The sequence below is a fragment of the Lutra lutra genome, chromosome 11, assembly GCF_902655055.1.
Source record: "Lutra lutra chromosome 11, mLutLut1.2, whole genome shotgun sequence".
In the NCBI taxonomy this organism is placed as follows: domain Eukaryota; kingdom Metazoa; phylum Chordata; class Mammalia; order Carnivora; family Mustelidae; genus Lutra; species Lutra lutra.
In genome coordinates this window covers 59,905,400-59,928,986 of record NC_062288.1, presented here as the reverse complement: position 1 = coordinate 59,928,986, position 23,587 = coordinate 59,905,400, and the positions used below count along the sequence as shown (strand labels likewise).

General features: G+C 41.4%; 2 protein-coding genes across 5 annotated transcripts in view; one reads left to right on the top strand and one right to left on the bottom strand.

The window, feature by feature from the left end:
- JAZF1 (JAZF zinc finger 1) overlaps window positions 1-8,305 on the top strand; it is a 320,585-nt gene extending 312,280 nt beyond the window's left edge. Inside the window, exons 4-5 of the mRNA XM_047696119.1 lie at window positions 3,154-3,323; window positions 8,006-8,305. Of these exons, the coding sequence (XP_047552075.1) occupies window positions 3,154-3,323; window positions 8,006-8,182 (347 nt within the window). The 3' untranslated portion in view covers window positions 8,183-8,305. The remainder of the gene's footprint in view (window positions 1-3,153; window positions 3,324-8,005) is intronic.
- A 2,595-nt stretch (window positions 8,306-10,900) lies between these two features.
- The window catches only part of TAX1BP1 (Tax1 binding protein 1), an 80,895-nt gene continuing 68,208 nt past the window's right edge, over window positions 10,901-23,587 (bottom strand). For all 4 annotated transcript variants that reach the window (XM_047696115.1, XM_047696117.1, XM_047696116.1 and 1 more), the window contains exons 16-18: window positions 23,290-23,438; window positions 12,784-12,866; window positions 10,901-11,981 (exon numbers count right to left, since the gene is read on the bottom strand). In XM_047696115.1, coding sequence (XP_047552071.1) covers window positions 11,780-11,981; window positions 12,784-12,866; window positions 23,290-23,438 — 434 coding nt within the window. In that variant the 3' untranslated portion in view covers window positions 10,901-11,779. The remainder of the gene's footprint in view (window positions 11,982-12,783; window positions 12,867-23,289; window positions 23,439-23,587) is intronic.

The following is a 23,587-nucleotide window of genomic DNA, read 5'->3' as shown; positions in this document are numbered from 1 at the left end:
GCCCCATGCACATGTGTGGCTCTGGAGCCCTGTGCAGCCTGTCTCCACCTGCCGCGGGCCCTGGCCGCAGAGTGGAAGGCGGCAGCTGGGGAGGAGGCCGGGCTCCCCAGCTGCTCCCGGCTGTTTGGGGACGGGCAGACGTGTGGGGGACGGTTAAGATAAGCAGCAGAGCCCCTGCACACACTGTTCTGTTTGAAAACAGTGAATCCCACCCCCCGCGCCCCAGAACAAAGGAACACTGGGTAAAATAAGGAAACTGCCCTTGTGACCTTTGACTCATTTATGTACCAAATGCTCCTTTAATGCTCACCATATGCCAGGCACGGTCCTAAGTATATTGCTTTAGAAGTCGGAATTCAGTTATGCTTCAGCACGAGCTTTAGAGCTGGTTGGTAGTGTTGCCCATGTTACAGGTGAGGAGCCTAAAGATCAGAGAGGTGACATCCCTTGCCGGGGTCCCAGAGCTTGTCAGTAGCAGACCAGGGCCAGCACAGCCCGTCTTGATGTGAAGTCCCGCTTGTATTTCTTGTAGTGGAGCTTCCCATGTCTTTCAGAATTATGTTAGTTTTTGTCTGGTTTCACAAGAGGCCTTTCTTTAGAAGATATATGTAATCCGTACATGTAATCCATACATCCATCCATTATAAAAACGACGTTATGCTGTCCTCCATTTTCTGAGCACTTACTGTGGGCAGGCTCTCCTGTGTCTGATGTTCTCTAGACGTGAATTCTAATTCTTAAACTGCAAGGAAGAGATTTGTGCCCATTTCAGAGACGAGAAAGTGGATGACGGGAGCTGGTCACCCATCTGACATGCGTGAGACGTGAACCCAGGTCTACACACAACTCTTTGTTACAGGACAGAATTAAGTACAAGCAGGTCATTTTTGAGCCCCCACCCAGGGGACAGTTACCCAGAGTACCCAGAGGATCTTGTAGCACAGCAGTGCCTGGAGCAGGTGGCCCAGGTAGCCAGGGAAGTGCATCCTGACTCGGATGGACTGTGTGGTCCCCCAACCTGCCCCACTAGGGGCTGGATGCCGCATGGTTTCCAGGCGACTGTGTCCATAGCATCAAGCCCTCGGGGTCTGGCTCCTTTTGATCCAGTGGAGTTTTGAAGTTTTATCTTCTGCTGGGCTTTATTAAGCCTCCCTTGGTCTGAGCACCACCCCCCACCCAGTTGTAAATGTTGCATGGTTCCTGGTATTCAGGTTCACAGATTAGCCCAATTAGATGGGTAAATTAGTCATTCTAACTTTCTGAAGTCCTGCTGGAGGAGCTTTGTGAAATAGCATTTATAGTTTTCTAACAAGCAATTTAAAGGACACCAGCATGTGGCATTTGTTTAAGAGCAAACTGTCCTAAACAATGCCCTACTTAAAAACAGATCTCGAAATTTGCTCACAGACTCGGAAGCATGGCCGAGGACACCCCTGCTTTGTCTCGTACAAACCTTTCCGAACTGGGTCTCTTCTTTCTGGGGCTACAGCCGAACACGGCGGAGTTATGGAAACCCACATTTAATTCCAAAACCTCCTTTTACCAAACTGGCTTTTTCTGTACCATCCAAGAGTTTCTAAATGGGTTTCAAAACCCGTTTCAAGACCGCCCCGAATTCCATCTGAGTGGTAGATGGTGGAGAACCAGCAACTCAAAGGAGGTCGAAAGGGACCCCTCGGATTGCTGCTGGCTTTAGCAGCCAGGAAGCAGACAGGAGAGAAGCAGTACCCCCAAATAGCCAACTGAAAGTTCGTAAGCTCTTGAACCTCTCCGGACTCAGTTTCCTCGTGTTCAGGGAAGTGACAGTCCTCCCCACCTCCCAGGGCCGCTGGCCTGTTGCATGAGATGATGCATGGGATGTGCCCAAAACACAAGAGGCGGTCAACTTGAGGTCCCTTCCTTCCTTCCTAGGTCCTTTTAAGTGTTCGCTTCAGGGGCCGGCGTCCTTGTGCCTGGCTCAGTGGGCTCTTGAAACAATCTTATTAATGCCTATTAAAATGAAACCCAATAAAAATGCCAATATTTGGTGTTGAAATAATTGATGTAGCAGAGACAGACCACGAAGCACCCAGGCAGGCTCCTGGTGCCATTTAGCCTCACACCTGGGGGATGAATTTCACAACTGTAATTGCTACCATATAATTCTTATTAATGTTGTGCTATAATTCCTATTTATTCCACAGGGCTTGTAAATGCATTAAGACTTGTCAACATATTTACACTGTTTATGATCTGTAGAATTATGTCCTTCAGGGTTGTATTGTGCAAGAGCTCAAAATAAATGGCTTTGGGCCTCACTAAAAAAAGAGCAAAAAAAAGCGGCTGCTTGTCAAAGTGGTTCTCCATCCCCACCATCCTTAACAGAAGTCCGTGAAGTCAAAATTTTTAACTCCTTTCTGAGCAGAGCTCTTAAGCTTGGGAATACAAGTGAATCCTCTCCTCCGATCTGAGCTGGGATGGGGCAGCCCGCCCTCCCAGGGAATGCTGGGTATAGCCAGGGAGACAGGTGTCCGTCCCTGGGTGACAGACATGGTCGGAGTTACTTGGCCTTCTGTGAGCTAGAACCTGGTATTCTGACCATGAGCTTGGCTCAGAGCCTCAGGATGTCTGTCCCCGCTGCCCCCGAGCTTGGGGTAAGCCCCTTTTAGTTCCAAAGTTTCTCATGGTCTTCTTAGCTTTAGCTATAAAGAAAAAGATTTGAGAGGAATTCCCACCGAAATGCAGATACCTGATAAGTGTAGAATGTAATCCCCTCCACAGACTTTTGCATTTACTAGGCCGATGAGCATGAAACTCTGGGACAGACTCCTGTGCACCGGCGTGTCAGACACAGCGTTGTCCGTGTCGGGGCAGGGGTGTCCATCAGCCTTGGGTATCTGTGGTTTGGGTTCCAGAGGCTGTGCAGCCCCTCTGCGGTGACACACTGGCCTGCCCCAGTTTCCACGCTCTTGCTCAGAGAATTCCCAGCCCTGCTTGAGCCCTAGAGAAACCCTTCATCTGGCCTCTGCCCCCAGGGTGGTCCCTTTGTGCCTAGGAGCTGCCCATCTGGTCACTGCCGTTCCTTCTGCCCTGGGGGATGCAGGGGGTGCACACTGGAGGGGACCAGGGGCCAGGGCCGCTGCTAACTGTCCTTGCTCTTCTCTGGCCCCACAGGCAGTGAGTACGATGAGGAGGAGGTGGATTACGAGGAGTCGGACAGCGATGAGTCCTGGACCACGGAGAGCGCCATTAGCTCTGAAGCCATCCTCAGCTCCATGTGCATGAACGGAGGCGAGGAGAAGCCTTTTGCCTGCCCAGTTCCCGGATGCAAAAAGAGATACAAGGTAAAAGCAGGACCGCCTCACCTGGCATTAACTGCATTCACTGTGCGGAAAGGGGCAGGCCTACACTGGGGAGCAGCCTCTCGCTTCTGACGCCTTCCTCTCCTGGGCCCTCCATGCGCCTGGTCTTCGCGGAGACACGGGCCTGGGGGACAGGCAGGCCCCTGGTTTCTGGGGGTTTGGTGGGGCTTTCCCTTTTGCTGATCCAGGTGGGAGCTCTAGGTCAAAAGAAGGGTTTGGTGGCAGGATCGTGTCTTTGATGTTCTTCAGACTCCCGTCCTATCAGATATCAAAGTGTGTCGCCCATATATTTGCCATACTTCCCCAGTGTCGGCTATGCAGGCGGCTCACAGAGGATGACCTTGAAATCTTCAAAGGGGTAGACGTAGGGTTCTCAGCTTTCAGCAGAGGAAGCTCTTGCTCCCTTCCCCACAGCCCCACCACTGGCATGAAAGACCAGGAGAAAAGGGGGCTTTGGTATTTTTCTCACCAAACCGCCCACTTCAGCTCCCTGTCCGTAATAGTGGACACAGAACCCGTGTCTTTGAGAGGCTGACTGGGTGTCAAGAGCGGCCAGGGACACTAAATTTTCTGTTAAGGAAACTCAAAGGAACAAAACAGTGAAAGAGACAACAACGTTCAAGGGTCTGTCCAGAGGGCAACTTAAAAAGCAAATGTGCACGCTTTCTCTTGAGGTGTTAGCAACTCTTTTAAAAACTCCCAACTGGGAGACAGAAAAATCAGGAACCGACGTGGTACATTTGACGATATGCTAATTTACCCATAGCTCAGCAGACTGACTTTTTTTTTTTTTTTTTAAAGATTTTATTTATTTATTTGACAGAGAGAGAGATCACAAGTAGACAGAGAGGCAGGCAGAGAGAGAGGAAGGGAAGCAGGCTCCCTGCTGAGCAGAGAGCCCGATGCGGGACTCGATCCCAGGACCCTGAGATCATGACCTGAGCCAAAGGCAGCGGCTTAACCCACTGAGCCACCCAGGCGCCCCAGACGGACTTTTTTTAAAAAGGCTTGAAAGATGTGTCGTAATAGCAGAGGCATTTCTCATAATGCATCAGAAACATGCATGTTTCTGAACACTAAACCAAACAAACCAAACAAAAAACTATTTCAGTAATTTTTGTACCAGCTGCTGATCTAAAAGTGGCCAGGGCTTTGCCTACGGAAACTAGGCGACCACGTTCTCATGGAATCTCTGGAAAGTCTGAATGTGCTGTATTTAAAACCAAGACACCCTGGCGGAGGTGTGAGGATCCACTTGGGGCACGGGAGCTGCTGGGGCAGAACGGGACCCAGAGTGGCACGCGTCCGTTTAGTGTGTCAGGGGTTTCTGTCAGGGACATGGAAGGCGGAGGAGGAAAGGCAACCAGGTGGTTTCTTTGGGAGGCCGGAAAAGCATAGGGATTGCCAGACAAGCTCGTTTTGCTGGAAGGTAGACCATACATTGCAGAGTTCTCCTTTTCTTTTTTTGTTTTGTTTCAAAGTAGAGAAAGCTAGACAAAGAGTTTTCTATCCTTGATTCCTGCCTGCTCACCAGATGCCACGTCTCTCCCTGTGGCTTCACGGAGCCGTTCCTCGGGGCTGGGCTGTTTGCTGCCTTCTCTCAAGCATCCAGATGCTGGTTTAAAGGAGGTCATGCACGTCCTCTATGTTGAAGGAGGGAGCAGATAATGCCCCAGACTGAGGCTGACCCAAAACGGGGGGGTTGAGTGAAGGGGAGAAGCCACAACCTTTACTCTGGCTGAAGAGGCGGCACTCCCTCCTTCCTCACAGCCTTCCCCAACCACCCCCCACCCCCGTCACTTGTTTGCTTGTCATTAGTCTTTTGCTGTTGTTTTTCCTGCGTTTCCAGCAACTTCTCCTGCAGTTGTCTATATCTGGGTTGATGGGGACTTGAAGGCCAAAAGAAAACCGAGGCCTGGGCTGTGGAGGCTGCCTGCTTTAGCACCATCGACTGACAAATGACATGGTCACCGATTGGTGGTCCCAGTTTCCATGAGGGAAGTGTGAGTTTCGTTTTCTGGGCCAGCATGCCTAGTCATGCATGATACAGGGAACAAGGACGAACATGTAACCAATCCTCCTGAACTGTTGGCTTGAGAGGAGTGTGGTCATGTTCCCTAGTATGACCTTTCTGCTGGGAAGTTACTGGCCACAGGAAAGTCGTGTTCTCTCGTGCTAACTACTGCATCTTACGGACTGTGGGATTGCCGGACTGGGTATTGGTTTGAGGAAGGGCTAATGAGCTGGTGTGCTATGGGTCAGGCAGAATCCAGAAGTGCCGCCATGTTGTTTATGAGCCAGGGCTCACTTCAGACTTACCTCACTCCTTGCCCACCACTGGCCTCTTGAGCACAGACTCCAGATCAGCTCATCTCACCATTTCTTGGCATTTGCAGAAGCAGAAGATGAGGTTATCTAACTTTCCAGACTTCCTCATGAGTAGGGCAGGAGAGAGGGGCCCAGTAGGACAGCTAGTCTCCATGCTGTTTCCCTTATTAGTCCCTCTGCCTAGGATGCCCCCTTCCCCTCCTCCAGCAGTACCTCTCATTTGAATTCCCCTTTCTTGCAGCACAGCTCAAATGCCACCTCCTCTGGGAAGCCCTCACCAGTCTCCCAGACTGATTTCCCCACTCATAGACTGAAGTTCTATCCCCTGACCTTTCCACAAGCTCCGTTCTTATCACTGGAGAGCACTTACTACCTTATCACCCCAAGGGTCCATACAGCTCATATATCCCTCTCAGCACCAGGCACAGGTCTTGGACAAGTAGATACTCTCAAGATAAAGGAACAGAGGCAAAATGCATGGGGAAGAGGACAGTGTGGGCCCCCCCAACTGACCACTAGTGCTTTGACCTTTTTTCCCTTTGATAGTTTTTTAATATTAGAGTTGTTAGAACTAAAGGCATTTTGCTAGTTTTAAGAACTAGAAAACAGAACACACTGTCCCCTGGGAAGTTTCTCTGAAAGGGTCCCTGTGCTACATGAGGAAGGCTGACGGTTTTGGCACCATGAAGGAAACTTGGCCTCTGATGTCTAGATACACAACCAGGCAGGTGTGTTGCTGAAGGTTTTCCGAGAAGGGCACTTAAGGCATTCTCCCCTCCCAGTGGATCTGAACCTCCTTGCCTTTCCGAAGGGTCCCATCAGAAGCGCTGGCTTAACTGACATCCTTTCTAGACTGCAACTTGGCAATAAATAATCCAGAACTTTTAAAAAATGTCCATATTCTTTAGCTCCATAACTGTCCCAAGAAATGTATCCCAGGCATATGACCAGGGATGCAAAAACTCATGTTCACCACATTACTTATAGTCAGCACAAATTTGTGAAATGCTGTATTTCTAACAATAGGGAAATGGAATAAAATCCTGCCATCAAAAAATCCTTCTTTCAAAAAAAATAAGTAATGATGAATCCAGTCTCATCTCTCTCATGGGGAAAATACTGAAAGGAGACCTCAGATATTAGTGATTATATCCGTTCTTTATGTCCCTTTGTATTTTCTAAATTTCGGCAGTTGCCTACACTGGACACACATGCTTTAATAGAGAGGGTCAAAAGATGTGTTTCCCACCTGACTCATCCCAGGTGTTGTCTGGGCAGCCATGCTGAGTCCAGTCAGGAGCGAGTCGCATCTGGTGTCACCACACAGCTAGGAGTGGCTTTACTTTCTACCCTAACATTACCACCCCCACAGGCCCCGCCTTCTGGTTTTTTTTTTTTCCATTTTTCTTTCTCATCACACCCCAGTTTGAACATTAAGGCCTGTAGGAAATTGAAAGTTGTGGTTTTTATATCAAGGGCATGTCATGTATTATACTTACTCAGGTCTGAATAATGAAAGCAAAGATCAAATAGAATCAGAACACCATGGCCCAGCTTGGTGTCCAGACTGTTTCGTGACTGGATCTGGAGTGGCATTTTGAGAAGCACCTCTAAAAAGTTAGTTGTCCCTTGACTGGTTCCGTTTCCTCATCAGGGCAGGTAGGTCCTGATGGTAGAACCCAGCGTGGAAATGAATGTATGCCATCCTTGCCTGGCCCCCCTCGACATAAACACAAGGCCCAGTCTGCCCGTGGGTGCTCACTCACTAACACAGCCGTGCTAAGGGCATGATTTGGGCAAGTAGAAAACGGACAAAAATTCTAGGTAAGATATGCTCATAGCTGTCTGGAAGCAAAACACAAGCTGTGTTTCTGTATCAAGGGTTTACAGATGTCCTGAATTCCACTGCCCTCTGTTTTTTCTTCAAAAAGACAATTTTTTGGCCATCCTGAGGATATGTTAATGTAACGGATATGTTAATGTAACTGTAACATTCTTCCAAGTAGAAAAATCCAGAGAGGAAGCAAAGTTCTAGGCAGAACTGTGCTTCTTTATACATATATAAGGAATATATATTAGGTATATATTTTATATATTCTGTGTAACATTTGAAGAAGCCAGTACTTTCATTTTCGGAGTAACTGAGGCACAGTTTGCAACCCAGTCTGCACAGCCCACAAATACAACCGCTTAAGATGGGAGTTCATGCAAAGCCTACTATGTACACACCTGCCATCCAGGAGATGTCCAACTGTAATCCAGAACCACACCAAGGTTTTCCCCCGTCTGACACATTTTGATCTCATCTAATAGGTGATGTTTTGTCTTCTCCACAGAATGTGAATGGCATAAAGTACCACGCTAAGAATGGTCACAGAACGCAGATTCGTGTCCGCAAACCATTCAAATGTCGTTGTGGTAAGAGTTACAAGACAGCTCAGGGCCTGCGGCACCATACAATCAATTTCCATCCCCCGGTGTCGGCTGAGATTATCAGGAAAATGCAGCAATAACATGCTGGTCATAACTGTGCCAAGAAACCCTCACCAGCAGTTGCTGATTTTGAAAACAGCCACCTTTTTTCAGGGGAAGCATTCAGCAACCCTTTAAAGAATTAAATGCATGCTTTAAAATTTTTTCTGTAATTTTGGAATGATGTATCTTTGTAGAGTTAATGATTTTGTACATTTTGCACATGTAATCATCATACTCATTTTCATTACTTTGATATAAGGTGCTAAACAAAAAAAGCTCTAGGTTCTTCAGCACATTTCCCCCAAAACAATAAAATTGAGGGCATGTTGCATATTATTTAGTTGTATTGCAGTGATATCAACTGGGGGGAGGGGGCGGGGAGGGGCTGGCACTGAGATTTTTTTTTTTTCCAAGATTGTAATGTGATTGAAGTTTTTCAACACATCAACTCACTATGTTCAAAACCAAAATAATACCTTCATTATCAAACTGGTTACCATGCCTTACATAATGGAGTTAGTATTTGTGAGTAGAAAGACTTTAGGTAATGGAAATATAAATAAGAATGTTTAACATAATATGCTAAAAATATTTTCATATTTAAATAACATACATAAAAGGTGTGCTTTCTGTGTTTTATATTATCTTGCAAATCCTTCTGCCCCTTAAAAAGCTGAAAATCTTGCCATCTGACTTACCAATCATTTTAGTGTTATAAATGGCATTTTTGTACAGAATAATCTATTCAGTTCACTCATTAATTTAACACACATTCATTGAGTGCCTGCTGGGTGCAAGGGATTGTTGATGCCTATTGATATTTCTGGACCAAGATACCAGTTTAGTGAGATACTTTTCCCTAAAATCTGTTAGAAAACACTTTGAAATACTTAAGTGCAAATTTTGTGTGTGTGAAATTTAGTCCTATCTTCATCTTTAGGTGAAGTTTTAAAGCACTTTGTAGTTCTCTATCGCCAACAGAGTCACTGTTTTATGTGTTGCCAATTCTTGCAACCACTGTCCTAACAAACTGTGGGTTGCAAATAAAATTCCAAGCACGTTTCAAAGAGAACATTTTTGTTAAGACCCCTATTGCCTCCTTTTCATGGTCATTGTGTTTTTAGACTTTTTTTTAAAGGCACATTTTCCATCACATTGTAGAGGTCTGTATTCCCACTGGAAATGTCTGTTTAGCTTTATAAAACATTTTGCTGAAATATGAAATTGAGCCTTATTGACAATTAAGTGCTTCTTGCAGCAGGTGGTCAAAGAGTGACTAATATGACCCATTAGAGTGACCTACGTCTGGACCATTCCTGAAGTTTTTCTCACCAACAATACCATCATGCCTTGAGTGTTCTTTTCTCCCAAGTGCTATTCCTTAAACATGCAAGAGTTTACCAACTGCCTCATTATGCAATAAAATTGCTCTGAGATGGCTAACTGCCCACAAAACTGGTGAAAAGCAAAGCTTGACTTGCTTCTTTCTTCCCATGTTCTCATGTGATGGGAAGCAGGTGTCCCTCCCTCAATTTTTCCGACAGTTCGAAAGATGACCGTTCTGCTGGCCAGATGGGTAAGCTTCTATATTCTTAAGTTGGGAATCCCTCATAATGAGGGATTTTAAAGTATTTATAAAGACACTGCCCTCTAAAAATTTCCTCAGATCTCTGAAGAGTGGTCTTGGTCCTGAATATACAGTGTTATCTTACATGTTCAAAAGGGTGATCCAGACATGAGAAGCAGCTAGCTGGTGCATAAGAAGGCCCCACGTGGATATTTCGTGTCCGCCTGCAATTGACCGCCATTGTTTGGGCCGGCAGTTGTTACGTAGCTTCGCTCCTTCTAGCGCAAGAATTCAGGCTGGAGCAGTACTTCAACAGCTAAACAGTCATAAATAGTCATTGTGCATGTTCAGTTTCTTTCAACTCTAAAACAAATTCGATTTCTATTTACTTACTCATTGTGACAGTATTACTAAACAGGTAAGGACGGGAATATTTTGTTATACCGTGTATAGTGAATGTATTGTACCGTGTCTGTGAAAACTGTGCTTTAAATTATATTTTCATATGTTTTGCTGGGGACAGAGCACATTAAGTTTGAAAGCAACAGAGGTTTGTTTTAGAACTGAAGGCAACTTAATCGAAATTGCTGTCCAAAAAAGCTGCTTATAAATGTAAATGAAATCACATTTAAAATAAACTGCCTCTGACCCAAAATAAACATGGCTCTTTATTCTCATTAATGTTCGTTACCGCTCTAACACTGAAGGATAGTTTTAAGGTTGGCATGCTCCAGCATTAACTGATGCAACACAAAAATGCTACCATTGACCGTATTTTACCTGCATCTCCCAGGAACAGAAGACAGACATGGAGTCTTCAAAGGAGCCTTCCAGTCAGCCATGGCTTGTTTTGCCCTACGCTCCAAATTATTTTTAAGGAATCCAGCAATACAAATTCTGCTTTCAGAAACAAACACAAGCAAGATGATGTGTATGCGGTCCACACACAGCACACTGAAACGCCGCCACACTGAATATTAGGTTAACATCCAAGCTTATTTGCTTAAGACAAAGCTTAAATATTTGGGTAACTACAAAAGCAGCAAAATCAAAGTCAGTAAATTCTTAACATTCATATTTTAAGAGAAACACCATTCAGAAATTTGTTTAAAGGCCCAGACTAAGGGGAAAAAAGTTCAGACTTAATGAAAAGCTATCGCAAATAAATCTGACAACCAAATTACACATCTCCAAAAAAAATGTGTCCTCTTTAATGTTAATGAGAATACTATACAGAGATATAACACATTGATTTGTGTTTATACATCACATTTTTAATCAAGAAAATGTGAAAAAGGTATGGATACATTTTCTGTGATTTTATGCCACCAACACCACCATTTAGTAGATCATTTAGTATGAAACAACTGCACTAACCTATCTTGTTCCATTTTCCCATTAGGTAGAAATACAACTTCAAGATGGCTTAAAAATAATTATCCAGGTCATTCTAAAATGTTTTAGTCATAAAATTAGCAAAATATGCCTTCTAATCCTAAAGCAACATTTTAAATATAAAAAGGTATGTGCTATACTACAAGCACGTGAGCTCATTCTACATGCATTTCCATTTCTAAAGAGAGTGAAAAAACCATCCTTTCATGGGCTAAATTATGGAAGTTTCTGTATTCAAAGAATTTGCAAGACTAATGATAAATTACTTTTGTTACATAATATTTAGTAGTCATGCTCAATCAACGAGGTCAACAGAAACTTCTAAATATGCTAAATGACACACTACATATATTTTTTCAGCCTGTAACATTAAAATAATCCATCTCCTTTATTCATATACTTTTGCAAATAGGAATAAATAAAGATACAAACACAGAAAAACTTTTCTTAAGCTGGTAAAATTAACAGGGGTTACAATTTTATTTACTGATAAGCTACAGACAGACCCTGACCCTAGTAACAAACATGAAACTCAAAAGTAGCACTTGTTCAAAAAAGAATGGCAGAGAGAGGGTGTGCGGAAATGATACCTTGTGGTCTCCATAGTGGTCTATTTGAGGTGATTTTTTTTTTTAATTGCTAAACTGTATTACTAACTCAGAATAAAAAGTAACTAGTCAAAATTTAAAACATTCTGATCAAAATGGGTCTGCACATGCCTTTCAAAGCCCTGCTGGTCATAGTCAGGAGGGAACTGCTCGCTGCACATGGGGCACACCTTCCAGTGACTTTCAACGTGTTCTTCAAATTTGCTCTGATCATAGTTGGGAGGGAACATTAATTCACAGAGGGGACACTTCTTGTGAACATCAAAGCTTCAAGAAATAGGAAAATGAAAGAATTACATTATTTCTAATAAGTAAAATTTCTAATAGCAGGATCCTCAAGATATGACGTTTTATTTTTCTAGTAACTCACCCTAAATAACTTAGCTTGAAAGTCTTCAGTTACTTCAGAAACCTCTGCTTCTAAAATACTTGCTACTGACAACTGTAAACCACTGATAAAAGCCTCTAAATTGAGTTTCACAAAGTAACAAAAACATTTTCATTAAAATCCCCCCAAATGCAAGCATTATTACATAAAATGAAGGTTATTAACAAGAATTCCTCAATTTTTAATTAACAGAAAATACCTTCTGTAAAACTAGAAAGATAAACGGAACTTAGTATCTCCCAACAGTGTATTCATTTGAGCTGAACAACTGCAAGTATTGATTAGCACCAGTTCTCAAAGTACCGCATCCATCAGCATCATTGAGAACATGTGTAAAACATATTATTGCTGGAATGCCTGGGTGGCTAGTAGGTTAGGTGTTTGCCTTTGGCTCAGGCTGTCACCTCAGGGTCCTGGGATAGAGTCCCCAAGGTCAAGCTCCCTGCTCAGCCAGGAGTCTGCTTCTCCCTCTCCCTCAGTCCCTACCCCCTGTGCTCATGCTCTCTTAAAAGGGGAAAAAAAAAAAAGTACATATTGTTGGGACCCACACCAAGAGTTTCAGGTTCAGGAGGTCTGCAGTACAGCCTGATCATATGCATTTCTAATAAGTTTCCAGGGACCATACTTTGAGAACCACTCATCTACATAATCCAAATTCTACACAGGAAAGAAAAAAATTACCTGGAATCAAAGCAAAAGCCTGTTCCATGCCCACGTAAATGCTGACTTGGAGGATCAGGAGCACTGGGCACATTCTCCTCTTCCTAGGCAAAGAATAATTTTGCAACTTTTGAGGAACGTTGAAACAATATAAACTGTTGAATTTAACAATATAAACGTTGAAACAATATAAATACAAAATAAAAGGAATTAAGAATTACCCTTTCTAAAATTTTACAAAAGTAATCAGATTTTCACATAAAGGTATAAAAGTCAATTTTTACAGAGCATTTCACAATGGACTGAGTCTTATCTTCTTGAAATAAAAAGCAGTACTAGTGGAACAGAGACTACACCACACCTGTATGTGTGAATAAAGTATGGATCTATAGACTTTTTGAACCTCTATATAGGTAACCTTTTGACCTTATCATTCCATACAGTAAGTGACCACTTTCATAAAAAAAAACTGCATTTTTCCTATTATTCTCATTCAATAAATTCTGCAAGACAGTATTCCTCTTTTGAAAACATACATCCCACTGCATGACATACAGCAATTTTTAAAAGAAAACTAGTAAAATATGAGTTTGCATGTATATGTTCTTGGGCACACAGGCTGATCAAGCTGGAAAACCATGTTAAAGCAAAGTAATGTACCAACTACAGGGTTCAAAACCCTGTTGTGAAAGAATGAAATTCAGTATTAAATATCTGACTAACATTGTCCAGTAAGAGTCCTAAAAACCTATATAAATCACATCCCTGTGGTCACTTAAAAAAAAAAAAAAAAAGTAAGCTCCACATCCAATGTGGACCCCAACATGGGACTTGACTCACAACCTAGAGATCAAGACCTGAGTTGAGATCAGAAGCCAGACACCTAAACAACTGAGCCAACCAGACACCTGCCCCACTGTGGTCACTTTTTAGAGATCTGTATGCTATCAATAGCCAAATACAGACTCACTTCATATCAAGAGCAGTCACATCTCCCAAAAGCCCATCTGCTTTATTCCTGAGCAGCTCTGTTAGCTGCTGTGTTATGAACCAACAGTCTGTAAAGAGATCAGCAGGCATACAGGGACTGATGGAAGTCCCTATATGGCCAGGTAGTTATGCTTATTCCAGAGCTGCTATTAATGGGCTAAGTAGTCAAGTCTGTCACGTAAGAGGTACTAAGAAAATGTATGTGGTGTGAAATTCAAATGAACCAAAAAACAAACTGATTTATCTTGCCGGGGGGGGGGGGGGGGGGGGGGGGGGGGAGGTAGGGGAGGTTACTTGGCTATTATTTTGATGATTATCCCTTCCTGAAAGGTCCAAGAAAGGGTAGGGCCTCTTTTTTATTTTGTATTTATCACATAAGAAAATATTTTTGCTTACATAGGATTCCCTCCTAAATAACCCACTATGTACATATTTTTTCAGTGTGGTAACATTATAATAATTCCTGTTTCCTTTACTCAGTTTTGCAAACTGGGAAACAGAGTTTTTAAAAAAAAAAACCCTTCTAATCTTCAGTAAAATTAAAAGAGGTTACAACTCTTTTTACTGATAAAGACTGACCCTGACCCTAATTAACACCAAACTCAAAATAGCTCTTGGGTCAGTAAAGTATGGTAGAGGGGTACCTGGTTAGCTCAGTCATTAAGCATCTCCCTTTGGCTCAGGTCATGATCTCATGGTACTGGGGATCGAGCCCATGTCAGGCTCCCTCCCTGTTTTTCTCTCCCTCTACCACTCCCCTTGCTTGTGTTCTCTCTCTAGATATCTGTCAAATAAAAATCTTTTAAAAATTACTTATTTATTTGAGAGAGAGAGAATGAGAGAGAGGGAGCATGAGGGGAGAAGTCAGGAGAAGCAGACCCCCTGCTGAGCAGGGAGCCCGATGCCAGGACTCAATCCCAGGACTCCAGAATCATGACCTGAACCAAAGGTAGTTGCTTAAACAACTGAGCCACCCAGGTACCCCTAAATAAATAAAATCTTAAGAAGTGTGGTAGAGGGTACATGGAAGTGATACCTTGTGGTCTCCATCATGGCCTATTTGAGGTGATTTTTTATTTAACTGCTAAACTGTACTACTAACAATAAAAACCAGTCAAAACTTAAAACATTCTGATCACAAAGAGTCTGTACATCAAGAGGAAACTACTCGCTGCACAGAAACAAGATAGGTAACTAGCCTAGTAAGGGACTGAAAAACTGGGGAATAGAAGACTTCATACTTAAAGAATTAAGTCTACAAAATAACTAAAATTAAGAGTGGTTTTAAGTCTGTAGGTACAAAGAAGTAAGACGATCTAGTTGAATCAGCTAAACCTATTATGTTGACAATAAATTGTTGATTCTGTGCCACAGTATTCTAGCTGCCAGATTGGTCCTTCCAGCAGCAATACTTGAAACAATGAATTTGCTTAAAGAACTACATATAAAGTAATGACAATGAATACAATTTCCTTATTTATCTCTGAGAACAAATTTTAGAATTCTGAAATGCTATCGAAAAGAATAATGGAAAAGAAAAGAAAGGTCTTCGGGCGCCTGGGTGGCTCAGTGGTTGAAGCCTCTGCCTTCGGCTCAGGTCATCATCTCAGGGTCCTGGGATCGAGCCCCGAATCGGGCTCTCTGCTCAGCAGGGAGCCTGCTTCCTCCTCTCTCTCTCTGCCTGCCTCTCTGCCTACTTGTGATCTCTGTCAAATAAATACATAAAATCTTTAAAAAAAAAAAAAAAAGAAAGAAAGGTCTTGATGCTTAACTATCAAAACTCTTGATGACAGATACTCGTAATAAAACTCCACTTTCCAGGGATGAAAAATATAGCCTACCCCAATTTACTGCTTCCATGAATCAGCTAACAACAGAGTTTGCTGCTAAACTGCTAGACTTAAACCAACCTATCTAACATATTAACCGTCAGGGGGAAAGGAGGAAGAAACTCATTTTTTTTGCCTTTATACTTTCTAAGCCATATACAATTTGGTAATGCTAACCCCATGATTCTGTATCTTCTACTACCTAATACCTAATAAAAGGGGAGAGGGACTCAACAGAATTCTAAATGATAGAAGTGCTCATGAAATAAGAGATCACCTACTCAGTTTAAAACCGTAAACTGTCATAAGTTCTCTGAGTAGCCAATTCGTATAAAGTCTCATTTTGTGTGTGTGTGTGTGCGCGCGCACACACACACACACACACACACACTTAAAAACGAGAAAGCAGGGGCACCTGGGTGGCTCAGTTAAGTGTCTGCCTCCAGCTCAGGTCATGATCCCGGGGTCCTGGGATGGAGTCCCAGGCCACCCTGTCAGCGGACAGCCTGCTTCGCTCGTTCCCTCTGCCTGTTGCTTCCCCCTGCTTCTGCTCTGTCTCTGTCAAATAAATAAATAAATAAATAATATCTTTAAAAAAGAGAGAAAGCAGGCTTCCAACAAAGATGCAGAGTAGGAGGACCCTATATTCACCTTGCCCCAGGCCAGATAACATGTCAGTGCAAATAACCCAAAAAACAACTTCAAGACTGGCAGGACAAACTCCAAAACAAAATGTAGAGAAAGGCTACACAGGAGATGGTAGGAAGAGCAGAGATGTGGTGGTGAGCTCAACCTGCAGGTCTGGCTACCAGAGGGAGCCACAGGAACAGAGACGTGTAAGAAACAACTATCAACACCAGGGGCCTACGAAAAGAAGATGAATCCCCACAACATTTGGCTCTGAATATTAGATGAGTCAAATTTCATGAATTCTTAAAACCAGTGGGGACACCTCAATCCTCTGGAACTTTAAAAATCAGCAGGCTCAATATGATAAAGCCCAGAGGGCAATAGGAAGCCAAGTCCCTGTCCTTAATGAAACAGCATAGGAAACAGCTCGCAGAGCTACAACTTGCAGCAGCAGCTTGAAAAGTCCTTTGGGGGCACAGAGGAGGGAGAGTTAGTTGCTAATGTCAGAGCTCACCAAAGAACTTCTCTAGGAACAAAGGATCTGACAGGTGCGGTTTCTCTCCCGCACCAGCTCTCCCAGCATCATCACATGGCCACCTGTGGGAACCAGCAGGGCATCGGCACTCACGAACTTGCTTACACCATGCCCCAATCGCTCCAGTCAGGACTGCTCTAGTTCCAGGGCTACGGCTCCCCTCCCTAAGACAACCTGTGCAAACCCTGCCAACACTGTCTCACCCGAACTCCAGTAGAGGACACACACACAGTTAAAACTGCACCACCTCCACACATACACGCTTTGCACGGCAGCCCTGTGGAAGCTACACCTCCCCTGTGCAAGAGGACCAACACGTACAACCTGCACACCTGCCTGCCTGCACTTTGGGGAGCAGCCACAGCCAGCCAGCCCTATCTTAGCAGTGGCTGCTCATCCCCTGTGGAAGAGGACCAGCAACCAACTTGTTAAAAGAGCCCACTACTTTCAGAACGAGAGACATAATGGACTTTTCTAAAATACAGAAACAGAGTTAGGCAAAATGAAAAGACAGTAGGAATATGTCCCAAATGAAAGAATAGGGCAAAAATCACAACAGAGGACCTAAGTGAAGCAGCAAGAAGTAATATGTCTGATAGAAAATCTAAAGTACTGGGGTGCCTGGGTGGGTCATGGTCCCAGGGTCCTGGGATCGAGCCCCACATCGGGCTCTCTGCTCGGCAGGGAGCCTGTTCCTCCTCTCTCTCTCTATCTGTGATCTCTGTCAAATAAATAAATAAATAAAATCTTAAAAAAAAAAAAATCTAAAGTACTGATCATCAAGATACTCACTGGACCTCAGGCAAGAGTAGAAAACATGAGTGAGACCCTTAACACAGAGATAAAAAAGAATCAGAGATGAAGAGCACAATCATTGAAATTAAAAATACAACACATGACAGAATAAATAACAGGGTGAGAGATACAGAGGTACTAAGAAGACTGAGTAATGGAAAATAATCCAACATTACAGTAAGAAATCATTCACCACATGTGCTATGGTGAGTGCTGTGAAGTATGTAAAGCTGGTGATTCACAGACCTGTACCCCTGGGGATAAAAATATATGTTTATAAAAAATAAAATTTAAAAAAAAAATCATTCACCACAACCAACCGGAATATTTTTCCAGTATGGAAGGGTGATTCAATATTTGCAAACCAATCAATATGATACATCAAATCTATAACAGAAAGGAGAAAATCCATATGATCATTACCAACAGATGCAGAAAAGTATTTGACAAAGCACATTCATTCATGATAAAAAAAAAACCCTCAACAAAGCAGGTTTAGAGGGAACATTACCTCAACACAATAAAGACCACATATGAAAAACCCACAGTAAACATCATACTCGATAGGGAAAAACTGAGAGCTTTTCTTATAAAGTCATGAACAAGACAGGGATGTCCACTCTCACCACTTTTATTCAAGTACTGCTAGAATCCTAGCCACAGCAATGAGACAACAGAAAGAAATAAATGGCATCCAAATTGGTAAGGAGGAAGTTAAACTTCCGCTATCTGCAGATGACATGATACTATATAAAGAAAATCCTAAAAACTCTGCCCAAAAACTACTCGAACTATAAATGAATAATGTCATGGGATACAAAATCAATGTTCAGATATCTGTTGCATTTCTATACAATAATGAAGCAGCAGAAAGAGAAATTAAGGAAACAACCCCAATTACACTTGCACCAGAAACAATAGATACCTAGGAATAAACCTAACCAAAGAGATGAAAGATCTACTCTCTGAAAACTATAAAATACTCATGAAAGAAATTAAAGATACAAAGAAAGACAGTCCATTCTTATGGACTGGAACAATAAATATTGTTAACATGTCCATATTTCCCAAAGCAATCCACAGACAGAAAGCAATCCTTATCAAAATACCAACAATATTTTTCAGAGAACTAGAACAATCCTAAAATTTGTAGGAAATGACAAAGACCCAAAATAGCTTAAGCAATCTTGAAAAGGAAAAAACTGGATTTATCACAAATCCAGACTTTAAGTCATATTACAAAGCTCTAGTAATGAAAACAATGTGGTGCTGGCAGAGAAACAAACACATAGATCAATGGAACAGAACAGAAAACCCAAAAATGAACCTACAATGATACGGTCAATTAAGATTCAACAAAGCCGGAGTGAATATGTGATGGGAAAAAGATCGTGTCCTCAACAAAATGTGCTGGGAACTGGGAAAGCTACATACAAAAGAAGGAAACTAAAAATTAACCACTTTCTTACAGCATACACAAAAGTAAATTTAAAATGGATTAAAGACCTAGATACGAGACCTGAAACCAGTAAAGTCCTAGAAGAGAGCACAGTAATTTCACTGACATTGACCACAGCAACATTTTTCTAGACAGGTCTCCTGAGACAAGGAGACAAGGCAAACAAAAGCAAAACCATGCTATTGGGACTACATCAAAATAAAAAGTTTCTGCACAGCAACGGAAATAACTAAAAGGCAACTTACTGAATGGGAGAGGATATTTGCAAATGACGGATCTGATAAAGGATTAGCATCCAAAATATATAAACAACTGAGACAACTCAATGCTCAACAAATAATCCAATTAAAAAATGGGCAGAAGAAATGAACAAACATTTTTCCAAAGAAGACATCCAGATGGCCAACAGGCACAGGAAAGACATCAGTCGTCATCAGGGAAATGCAGATCAGAAAGCACAGTGAACTATCACCTCACACCTGTCAGATTGGCTAAAATCAAAAACACAAGAAACAACAAGTGTTGGCGAAGATATGGAGAAAAAGGAATCAGCATGCACTGTTGGTAGGCATGCAAACCAAAGCAGCCATTGTAGCAAAACAGTATAGAGGTTCCTCAAAAAGTTAAAAACAGAACTACCCTACAATCCAGTAACCACACACTGGGCATTCACCCCAAAAATACAAAAACCTAATTCAAAGAGATACATGCACCCCTATGTTTAATGCAGCATTACTTGCAATAGCCAAATCATGGAAGCAGCCCAAGTATCCACAAACAGATGAATGGATAAAGAAGATGTGGTATACATATATACTACAATACATATATACTACGGAATATTTACTCAGTCACAAAAAAGAATTAAATCTTGCCATTTGCAACAACATGGATGGAGCGAGAGCTTAATAATGCTAAGTGAAAATAAGTCAAAGGAAGACAAATACCAAGATTTCCCTCAATGTAGAATTTAAGAAACAAAACAAAAAGCAAAGGAAAAGGAGAGAGAAACTAAGAAACAGTCTTAACTACAGAGAACTGATGATTACCAGAGGGGAGGGGAATATACTTATCATGATGAGCACTGAGTAATGTACAGCATTCTTGAATCACTATACTGTATACCTGAAACGAATACTATACTGTATGTTAACTATACTGGAATTAAATAAAAAAGAAAAGCAGGATTTTTTTCTCCATATTCAGAAATAAACTCTAAATGGACCAAAAGCCTAAATATAAGAGCAAAGACTACAGAAAACCCAGGGACAAATCTTCCTGTGAATTATGCAATGGTTTCTGAGATCTAACAACAAAAGTACAAGCAAAAATAGGGTAAATTTAACTTCATCAAAATTAAAAAACTTGAAGGGGATTCCTGGATGGCTCAGTCAGTTGAGTGTCCGACTCTTGACTTCAATCAGGTCATGATCACAGGGTCATGAGATCAAGCCCTGTCAGGCTCTGCATTGAACATGGAACCTGCTTAAGATTCTCCCTCCCTCAAACAAAACAAAACAAAACAAAAAAAGGAAAAAAAAAAACAAAAAAAAAAAACAAACAAAAAAAAACCTGTTGCTCCACATACTGTTATTTCTGCAGAGCAAGAGTTTAGACCCATGTTCCCATTGCTGGGGCACCATATCAAACTTACAGGGTACTATGGGATAGTTTTAATTTTCTAAGTTAATGAAATATGCAGAAACACTCCATATTGTCAGGTATCACATGAGCAACTAGTCCAAAACAGCTCACGGTTTCAACATTAGATAGCTCACAGTTTCAACATTCCCTTCACTGACAGCTTATCTTTGAGAAGAAGTGGTCTGTCCAAGCTAATTCCAAGGTTTGAGAAGGTTTCAAGTTGTCAACAACCATATACATCCCATTAGTAACTGTGCTTATTTAATGAAAAACATTAAGAATCTCTCAATTCAGTATACACTATTTTTTTTCAAATGGTTATTACATTTGTTAGGAAATATGTTAAGCATTTCTTTTGGCCTATAGGGTATCATGAAAAAAAATTTAGACACCCCAAAGGTGCCATGAACTGAAAGTTTGGGAACCTCTGGCTTAGTCTATTTGATAGACTGATCTGTAGTTAGGACCACAGCTCCTATAGCCAAATTGATGAGGTTCAAATCCTCATTTGACTATATCCTTACCAGTAGCTGCGTGATAAAGCAAGGCAGTTAATCCTTCTGTTTCCTCCATTACAAAAGAAAACATTGTAATAGTTCCTACCTCACAGGAGTGCTATAAAGAACAAATGAGTTAACATATTTAAATAGCCAAGCACTAGCTGGCAAATTGAGCTGGAGAAGTGTTTGGTGCCATCATCATCATCCTAATTATGATGCTATAGTTATTGCTATTGCAATTATTAGGGAAAAGGGAGTCACAAAAGGCATCTGATCTGATAGCTGACCTATTTCTGGTGTAGAAAGGAGATCTGGCAAGTTTATGACTGGAGTAGGCTGGAGAAAGGCAGCCTCAACCCTGACTTCGAGGTCCTATGGCTCTTAATTATTCCCAAGGCAGGAACCAGTGAAAAGGAACAGGTCAACAACTCAAATCTGCTTCATATATTCTGGAAATTACTCATTAAAATATTTCACTTCCAAGTGATTTTTGTTATTGTCATGGCAAGATTTTTCAAAAAGTCTAAATGTACATAAAAATTAGTTTCTGTCTAAAGTGAAAAACATCTTCTGATTGCAAAATACAATTATTGAAGGTATGTGCCTATTAAGAGTCCTTCCATCTCATTATCAAATCTAAGCATGTCAGCAAATGAGCACAAGACTCTAACACTGCTTCTCATGGGTTTGCAGGAGGGCAAAGCACACAGATCATAAAGAACATTCTGCTAATTAAACTGAAGCAGATGACTATGGAAGAGAAGGGCTTGTCACATGTAACATCTGTGCAAGAATGATCAGATTAAATATGCAAAATGTGAAGTAAAGGTGTGGAAAAAGCAGTAAGATTATACTCTAGACTTAAATAGGCTACAAAAGTTCTGACAGTTTTCCTAATTATTCCCAGTAATGGACATAGGAGGCCAAAAGGCAGGAGGGAGAAATACATTTTTCTCCATTATGGGTGTTGAGCACTAGGGCTAAAATCATGCCTGTCTGAACACTGATCAGTTTCTGCAAAGGTTAATAGCAATTAAATGCAGCAAACTAGATTAAATGAGAAACAGGTCATGATACCGCTGTACTTGCAAAGAGCACGATAAAGCATTTCTTCTAAATTCATCTTAATGCACAGGAAATCCAAAAAAAAAAAGCTGTTGTGAGGAAAAGAATTTATTAAATGGTGAAAAAAAAATCTCTTAAAAATAAAAATGACGTGCTACACAAACTAACTCAAATTATCAGTAATGGGTTGCTGAAAAATTATTAAATACTAATGATATCTAAAAGACTTTCCCAGGGGAAAAAAAAAAAAACTATGATAATACACTTCTCTCTCCTTTTTTTTAAAGATTTTATTTGTCAGAGAGAGAGCACAAGCAACGGGAGAAGCAGGCTCCCTGCTTCTGAGCAGGGAGCCTGATGTGGGACAATCCCAGGACTCTGGGATGATCACCTGAGCTGAAGGCAGACACTTAATGGACTAAGCCACCCAGGCGTCCCTACACTTCTCTTTTCTGAAGATAATATAGTCCACCTTAAAATTTAAAGTGGGGTATAAACGCTAAAATTAAAAGATGCAGTATACTAAAGCATAAAATTGTCATTAACACTGCTTCTTCCAACCAACTACATCTGCAATCAGAAGAACATAGTAAATTACTTAGTGATAATTAAACTGTGACTATAGCTAATAATTTATCAAATATTTGAAAGTTGCTGAGGGTAAATCTTAAAAGTTCTCATCACAAAGGAAATTTAAAAATCTGTTAACTATGTGTGATAACAAATATTAACCAGACTTATAATCCTTTCATGATATATACAAATACTGAATCATTATGTTGTACACCTGAACTAATAAAGGTCTATTATCAATTATACCTCAAAAAATTGTTTTAAAGAGTAAACTGATAACTTTGATATTGAGGTCATTCTCTGAACTTAATCTTTTATATTAGTGTAAATATCCTGAAGTATATTAATGGTTGTTTTTTTTTTTAATTTAAATACAAGCAGGTTTTTCCAAAAATTAAACAACCACATGTATACACAAGCACACACACTCTCTTTTCCACAAACAGAACTCTCTACATGAAACAAAAAATAAAAGGAACAAGCTCAGAAAATAGAAATTCAAATTACTTTACTATCCTCAGGGTCTTCTAAACCATCGGGCCGACTAAGGTTTCGAGCAGGCTGGCTACAGACAACATTATCTTCCAGTCCCCAAGAAGGTACTCTCACAGGTGGCCTTTGGATTTCATCTGGATAAAAAGCACCATCTGCTCCATCTGAAATAAAAATTTTGGAAGTGAAACCTGGTACTATAATTAGAATCTCCATGTACAGCTATGATGAACAAGATATAAAGAACCATTTTTATGCATCAAAAAATGTCTTTTTAACCCAAGTGATTTCTAATAATAAGAATATATGTAAT